The sequence below is a fragment of the Nelumbo nucifera genome, chromosome 1 (assembly GCF_055504915.1).
Source record: "Nelumbo nucifera cultivar China Antique chromosome 1, China Antique-T2T, whole genome shotgun sequence".
NCBI lineage: Eukaryota > Viridiplantae > Streptophyta > Magnoliopsida > Proteales > Nelumbonaceae > Nelumbo > Nelumbo nucifera.
In genome coordinates, this window is record NC_142649.1 from 4,783,446 (window position 1) to 4,791,450 (window position 8,005).

The following is an 8,005-nucleotide window of genomic DNA, read 5'->3' on the forward strand; positions in this document are numbered from 1 at the left end:
GCAATTTGGTTTGAATTCTAAACTATAATCTTGATGTTTAGGGTTTTGTTTGGTTTTTCTTCTTTAACTATGGAGGAAGTGACACTCTCAAACCTATTAATCAAATTCCAATTTAAGGGTTGGCTTGGTTCATAGGATCTGGAATCAGAATTTGGTTAGGTGGAATCAAAATTCTCCCCCTCCCTTACGAATAAGAATCAACTCCAACTAATTCTGATTCCGGTTTTGATTTCATCTGAATCAGATGGGAGGAAGAGGCCATTCTGATTTCCAACTTTGATGGATTTTGATTCTGATCCCAATGTAAATTAAAAACGGACATTAAAATAATTACTCTTGGGTTTTCAAAATAATACTATAAAAAATACATTTCAAAAACTGTGGTTCAGGTTCGGCTCAAGTGCGATCATTGGAGGGTTGAGTTGGGTGGCCGGAAACTATACAGGTAACCGGTTCCATTTACCCCAAACCCGGTCCTTAGTAAAAAACCATTGAATTAGTCAATGATCCGTTGACTCAGGCGGTCGAACCGTTAACCCGCTCAACGGTTTTAGCCCTTCTTTATTCTAATTATTTTTTGAATTTTTTTGTTAGAATGGGCCATCCGTTTGAACCAGATGGTTAAACCATCGGTCTGAAAACTAGTGTCTAGAACGGTTCCGATTCTAGGTCATTTTTTAAAACATTGCAGTCAATTTAAAAGACGCATGATTCCTTTTATAATTTCAAAATGTTTCCCTACATATATTCAGATCTAAGGTCCCATTTGATTTGTGAGAATAGGAGTCTATAATGAGAATCCGAATGGGTCATTCTGATTCCAACTGTTTGGTTGGGGAGAATTGGAATTCCATTTTCATTCTTGGTGGAATGGCATTCCCTCATCTACAAAGGGAGTAGTCATTGCCTCCCCCAACCTTGGAAATTAAATCTCATTCCAGTTTATTTCAATTTCTATTTCGATTCCTTTCTGAACCAAACAAACTATAAGAATAGACCATTTCAATTCCAATTTTGAAGGATTTTGATTCCGATTCCAACTACAAACCAAACAGACCCTAAGTATCTATATGATTCAAAGAAAAACTATTAAGTAAATGCACCACTACCAAACCCTCTGGATTGTTTTATCTTGGAAATTCACATGTTTCCAATTTATTATAAGATGCAAATGTGATTTTAAGGTAAGTGATTTATGGTATTACTCAGCGCAACTATTCTTCCTTGTGTCAGTCTATTACTAGTCTAATGCTGCCTCTACAAAACAAATGAGATTCATTTTTTACTTTTTATTTTTACAAAATTTTTAATGTATTGATGCAATCTTCTTCTCCAAAAACAGAGACAAGCAAAGAAAAGAAAATTCCATGACGTGGAGAATATCTTTGGTCCATTAGAAAATATATGGGCCATACATTTGGGATTATGACGTGCTTAGACCTTTAATATAATTACATATTTACTCAAAAAACCTTTGATCGAATGTTTCCCTCAAATTCTGCCATAAGTTTACATGATAGGAATTATTTCCACTGATTATTTGCTTCTGTACGTAACAATCCCAATCCCAATCCCAACTAATTAAGGACAGACAAAAGTTAGAAGGCAAATTATGGAAGAAGAGAAGATGTAATACAGTCGTCCCCTTCCATAGAGCTGTGCGCTTCTTCTTTTGATTTTGACCATAAATATATGTAGAGCCCCAGAACTATCACGATTGATCCAATAACACTGCAAAAAAAAAAAAAAAGGTTAAAGTTTTAAATATGTTAAACTGTTTTGTATCCTCATATATGTGCCTATTCTTGGCAAAGATTTCTAGGTATGAATGTGATTGGAAACAAAATGAGCTAAAGGTCTCTGGACATGGGAAAGCAAGCATTGTACGTAATTGCACTAAAAAAGTGTTTCAAATTGTAGTTGGGTCAGTTTGGGAAGATTGCAAATGTAAATATATACAATGCAAATACAAGATTTAGTAATATTATATATAAGATTTTGCAATATTGTATGTATTTGTATTTGTACTCTTTTCGAAGTTTGTTTGCCGTGAACGTATAAGAGGGCAAATAGGCTGGGTGTAAACTCTGGTATACTTTTGCCTTAGACTTGATTTTGTTTCATTTGTTTGTGAGAACAAAAAAATATGTGTTGTTTGGGAGTGAAGTAAGAAGCAGGATGATGCAGTCCCCATTTTATGTGAGAGAGAATTGATAGAAGGAAGGATGTGGTGCAAATGAGACAAAATCTGCACTGTTGCTAGTGATAAAAAGTATACATTTTATATTAGATAGAAATGCAAACCATAAATATAAACAAACGGATGCAAAACTGAATCGGTGCAAAATTTCTATCTGATTCAGATTTGCAGTACTGCATAAGCACCTATATACTAGAGGAAGAAGGCATAAACAGAATCTATGTATGACTGGCTAAGGGTGTAGATGAGAAGTCAAGCTTAACAATAACCTGAGGTAGTCCTACTTTGGTCTGCCCATGGTTTCAACTTGTAGCTCTGTGTAAATGCTAACAAAATAGGGTTGATTCTGGTCTTCAAATTTACTATTTCAGATGGACCAAGAGACACTGTGTCTGAGACCTCAACGAAAATGCCTGAATTAAAGAACAAAATAAAGAGTACCCAAAACAAAAGTACTTCCCAAACATGGAGTTGAATGTTCGAGTTAAAGAAAAGGGAAATTACCTTCCAAGGTACAAAGTGGACCCCAAAATTTTCTCCATGATAGCTGCGAAAACGAAGGTTAGCGGTGTAAATGCAGCAACAAAAATTGGTCCCTTGATAGACGTTGCCCATGTTAACAAGGCGCAACTCAGCCCGCTGTTTAAAACTCCCTGTATCACGTACAATCAAATAAACCATATTCTGGTCACCACTTAAATGAATATTTTAGTTTGCTGATGTACACTGGAACTTGATCTCAATGCACGTAAAGCCTAAGTGCCTGATATTTGATTGCTTCAGCATATGCCCTGAATTTGCTACATCTGGGTCCAGTGCAATCAAATGGACGCAGGTGTTTTAAGGCTCATTTGGGAGGGCTTAGTTTTATAATTAGTGCCTCATTGGGAGGGCTCAAGTGCAGTATAACTTATTGCTGGACAGCTATGTTTGGTGAAAAATCCAGGGGCCGAGGTGGCTGTCGGTCAGCCAGTTGAAGGGCTGTCCGGTTTTATTATTTCTCTAACTTCTTTGGAAGTTAAGCCACTTGTCAATAAGCATGGATTATGTCATTTATGCAGCTGAACCAGCCTAATTGAACCAAAGCTTTATTTTCAGCACTCAGGCCCCATATAGGCCCGTATTTAGGATTATCAATAGACTGGTTTTGGGGTTGGACCCCGCCCAAATTGATTTTGCTTTAGATGGATTAAATGGACTAATAAGACATATTGAATTGGACCAGTCCGGTTCAAAGTATTTATTGGATTGGATTGGACTTGGTTCATCTGTAAGGGATTTATATATATTGAGTTGATTTGGATTGAGCCAATCATATCCGGTCCATTGATAGAAGATAAAAATACAGATGTTGATGGACAAAGTTTAGGTTGGAATCAATCTAAATTAAGATCAATTTGAAAAGATCGAGTGGTCCAGACATTGAATTGGATTAGACTGCTCCAAAATGATCCTGAATATTCACTGGATTGGATTGGACGTGGACCATTTGTAATGGTCTCATATTGGACTGAATCAGATTGGACTAAAATTGGCCCAATTGACACCCTACCGGTACTTTCTTTGGTTCAGTTGATTTTAACAAGCTACCAAAAGAGGCTTGTCCCGATAGCTGCCTAAATGACTGTATGACTGTAGGAAGACAATTTGTTCTCAATCACAAATATATTTTTATTTGGAATAAATAGACTGCAGTATATCTCAGAAATCTGAAATTACAGTCTCCTCCTATTCTACTAATAGCTCTATATAAACAGCATCCTGCTTGTGAATTTATCATCAATCTACGGTCATGATTCATCCACCTCTACGGTGGAGTTAAGATTTCTGAGGTGAAGTGAACTATAAAAAAACCCTTTGGTTTGACGGAAAATAAGAAAAATATAAAAGGTTGAGAGAAAATTAAGGAATTTCACAAACCAAACAAGGCTTTAAGGATTTCTATGGATGTGCTACGTTGCTAGCCCAAGCTTCCGTAGTGTTTTACATCAATCTCAAAAGTCAAAAATGTGAATGGAATCTTTTCAAGTTCACATCTTAATTATAGAAGCTATACACTATGGCAAGAAGAGGCTGAACAAACTGTATCAAAATCTTAGTAACCACATGGGAAGGAAATCACGTGACCCATTTGTTCAAATTAATCAACTCTATAACTACGAAGTTTTTTAGTCATGGATTAAATCTTCTAATGTAGAATAATTGGCAAAGATTTTTTTTCTTTGTTCTTATTTTTGTTTTTCTATTTTGAAACTTTTCGTCTATGAGTCAGACTGATTTTTCTTCGAAGGTAGGTCTGACTGACAGATAGATAGACAGATGTAAGTAAAAATTTGGAATGACCATTAGAAAAAAAAAAAAACGGAGCAAATGTACGAGGACAATCATGCTTTGTAGTCAGTCAAGGTGTCGATGTAGGTAACAGACTTGTAATATATGTCCCAATTAATGTTTTTCATCCAAATGTTTTTATTATCTTTATCAAAATAATTAAAAATAAAAAATAATGAAAAAGGAAAATGTAAATGAGTTTCAACTTCCAATATGTTTAGGTTTTCATTATTTTGACAAAAATAATAAAATAATGGATAATTTCTGTTTAATGAAACAAAAACGTTTGAATGAACATGTATCACACAGTTATTACGTATTCACTCATTATACTTACCTAACATATCTAGATCCAATCAGCCTTTTTTGTTCAAAATATGGTTAAAACTAGTTATCAACTCGGAAATATCATACTTACTCCAAAGACTATGCTTAAGAGCTCTAAATCCCATTTCAGCTTCCAATCTGATGCTTCACGGCTTAGAATTGAAGCCACTACACTTGTTTGTAATGTTCCAAAGAAGAACATGATTGCAGTCAACGAGAACTCAGCTGGATATATTTCCAAAATGGGCCTCTGCAAATGCAAGCTACCATCACACACACAAAGAGAGAGAGAGAGGAGTTCTACTGTTCTACTTTAATTAGCTGGTGTATTAAAGACTCACCAACATCGAAATCCATGCACTGTAGGAAAGGATGCCAAAAACAGCCATAAAGAAGCCAAGCAACCAATTACCCAAAGCTGAAGTAAGAAAAGAAACAGATGATCCACGCCATAGCATGAGGGTGAGTGCCCCAGAAACAGATAAAAGGGTTCCAAATATCTTGCCTCTACCCCACCATCTGTTGAGTTCAAGTGCTTCTTGCCTTGAGATTACAGACAAGATGTATGTGAACACAGGTACCAAGTTGAAAACTGAAGCTTCTATTGTGCTGGATATGAAGTTTAAGCATCCCACTAGAAGGTTTTGTGGAATTGTTATCCTAGATAGTACAAAGAGAATGAGTTCTAGGAAATTAGAAAATTAAAGAATAACCTTTCTAGGAAAACTAACTTGAAGAAATTTGTCTTCTAATTACACTCTAACTACAACATAATGAACAAGTATTATTCATCCACATTCTTCCATAAATGTCCTTAACTTTTAATTGTGAAGAATCAATTTCTATATGTCCTTAACTTTTAATTGTGAAGAAATTTGTCTTCTAATTTCACTCTAACTCCACCTTTTTTCTCTCTGTGATTCTCTTCTCAACTGTTTATTGGATCTTTCTTTTTTGGTGAGAAAAATGTTATTTGATCTGTTCTGACAAAATTTTCAAGAATTTGAGAAAAACTTTTCTTAAACTATTGACAAGAGACCAAGGGTATCATATATCTTCATTAATTCGTTGCACGCTCCCTACCTTAGGCTGCCATTTGGGATCAGGCCTGGGAGGGCGACACCCCAATTTAGGGCTGGTTTGGGAGTGCTGAAGCTTTTGTCTAACTACTTTTAATGAGAGAAGCTACTAAAGGAAGTTCCAATAGAAAAACCATCGTTTTGGCTAGAAAGGAGCAAATTTCGACTTTCTTGTATTTTCGCCCGACATTGCTTATAGATTCTTCACGTGGGGTCTACCTTGCAAAGCCAAAAGACATAGGAAAGCCTTCCCGAATGGGTTTCTTAGGATCTGCTTGTTTACCGAGAAAGGGATGATAATAAGGAATATTCCCGAATGATTTTCCTTTTACCTTGTTTGTTTGTTTGTATACAGCGTTTTGGATGAGAAACAAGAGAGGTGTGGGATCCCAAAATAAAGTGAGCGGGATTGCACCAAAACAGTGCGACCCCGGTGGGTAAAGAAAAAGCTAAGAAAATTTGTCAGGCTTTGTCAGAGCAAGAAATCGACTGTCTCATCTCCCTTGGAAGTAACAATCTAATGATTGAATCTTCGGCAGCTACTCTGACCATCTCTCTGAAAGGTAACACAAGATCCACAAATAGCTCTCTCTAGCGATTCTATTCTACCCTTTATTGTTTTTTTTTTTTTTCAGTTCATAATTCTTTCTTCCCCAACCCCATGTTTTTCCCCTTAATGGCTGGAAGCTCAGTCATTCTTTTTATTGTCTCCAGCAAAGGTTTTGACGAAATGAAACACCACTCTCCAAGAGCATGCATTTATGTCCAAATCTGACATTTTAACCTCATTTGTGTAAGTCACTGAGAGTGTGAGGTTCTAAACTTCGAATTCAGTAGATTTTCTTTCTTTCATTACTCACTCTTTTTCTCTCTCATTTTTCTGAGAAATAAAGTGCTAAAAAATGACATTGGGAGGGATGAAGCTTTGGTTGACTTGTTTTCATTGAGCTGCTTTATAGAAAGCATACTATATACTAATTAATGAACATGGAAAGCCGTTAATCTAGCTTTCGATCAATGGCTGTTTTTGGTTTTTCACCAGAGGGTACTGCTGGTAGAATTCACAGCTCAAACAAACTACAAGCAATGTTGCCGACGCCTATATCTTCCTCACAATTCTAGACTCCATAGCTGACTAGGTGATGGGTTTAACGGTTTCTGTCTGATTTGATTGTTCCGACTTAATTAAACAAAAAATAATAAAAAAAGCACATGGTATATTACATTTTAAAACCTCGACCTTTGTATATATCGGAATAATCGTATTGTACATTTTTGACAAGTGCAATGCCCAGCTAAAAACTGTTTTCACTTCCTGGCGGTTCTCAATTCTGATGGTCTGAGAGAGAGAGAGAGAGAGAGTTACCCCGCAAAAGCAAGTAAGAAAATCCACATTGCAATTGATTTTGTAAAGGGAGGTCTAGTCCTTCTGAAATGATCAACATCTTGTTAATTAGATCAGTGAAACTTCAATTCAAAAACTAATTAAATTCTCTACTCAATTAACTGCATTTACCTTTCAAGGAAAAATGCCAAGACTGCCATGAAAACGGTGGCTAATATGAATTGATAGACAAGATATACACTGGAGCTTATTCCATCTACCACAATAACCTTGCTTAAGACGATATAACCTGCAGCTATTAGCTGAACAAAGATCATAATAGCATGTGGACCTATCTTTGTGGCACAATTCTTCAGAGACGAAGTCAACATCTTTGCTCACTCTTCTAACTCCACAAGCGGGGAGTTCAAGAGCTAGTGATGGTTTTTTAGTTCCTACAATTAATTCTTCATCACTCACCATACTGCGGGGGTGAAGAACTAGCAAACGGTAGTTTATATTGTTCATGGCAGCTAGGAATGGCCGTTAGGTATTCTGATTTTCTATTTTGACCGTTAGGTTCTTCCTCTTTCCACAAGAATGCTTTGGTTTACACACGGTTTGAAGTTTGAACAGCCAACCGTCCAACATTGATTAGAGGCATTCCGGATCCAGTGCGTAAAATCCCTTCGAGTCCACTAATCCAATGCTCCACTGGCCATTACCTACGACCCGTTGAAGCTT

The 8,005-nt window shown here is 36.3% G+C and overlaps 1 protein-coding gene across 4 annotated transcripts; it reads right to left on the reverse strand.

The window, feature by feature from the left end:
* Positions 1–1,373: 1,373 nt before the first annotated feature.
* LOC104605231 (protein WALLS ARE THIN 1-like) lies at positions 1,374–7,756 on the reverse strand. Of its 4 annotated transcripts, XR_016085659.1 has the most exons (7): positions 7,454–7,756; positions 7,304–7,366; positions 5,200–5,518; positions 4,950–5,108; positions 2,705–2,853; positions 2,470–2,592; positions 1,665–1,731 (listed from the first exon to the last, which is right to left on the reverse strand). XR_016085659.1 is itself a non-coding variant. In XM_088903793.1 (6 exons), the coding sequence occupies exons 1-6, from the start codon at positions 7,651–7,653 to the stop codon at positions 1,611–1,613; spliced, it is 894 nt and encodes a 297-aa protein (XP_088759919.1). In that variant the 5' UTR covers positions 7,654–7,756; the 3' UTR covers positions 1,374–1,610. The 4 variants fall into 4 exon arrangements, 3 of the variants coding, with proteins under 3 accessions (XP_088759919.1, XP_010268212.1, XP_019054607.1); XM_088903793.1 differs by lacking the exon at positions 2,470–2,592 and having other exon boundaries at positions 1,374–1,731; positions 5,200–5,401; XM_010269910.3 differs by lacking the exon at positions 2,470–2,592 and having other exon boundaries at positions 1,374–1,731.
* Between the last annotated feature and the right edge of the window lie 249 nt (positions 7,757–8,005).

Excerpts from the sequence above, each read along its gene's own strand:
- LOC104605231 (XM_010269910.3), bottom strand. The coding sequence starts at position 7,653 with ATGTTGACTTCGTCTCTGAAGAATTGTGCCACAAAGATAGGTCCACAT. Across the intron at positions 7,367-7,453 it reads TTGGCATTTTTCCTTGAAAG|AAGGACTAGACCTCCCTTTA; the intron begins GTAAATGCAGTT and ends TGATCATTTCAG. Across the intron at positions 5,519-7,303 it reads TTCTTACTTGCTTTTGCGGG|GATAACAATTCCACAAAACC; the intron begins GTAACTCTCTCT and ends TGTACTATCTAG.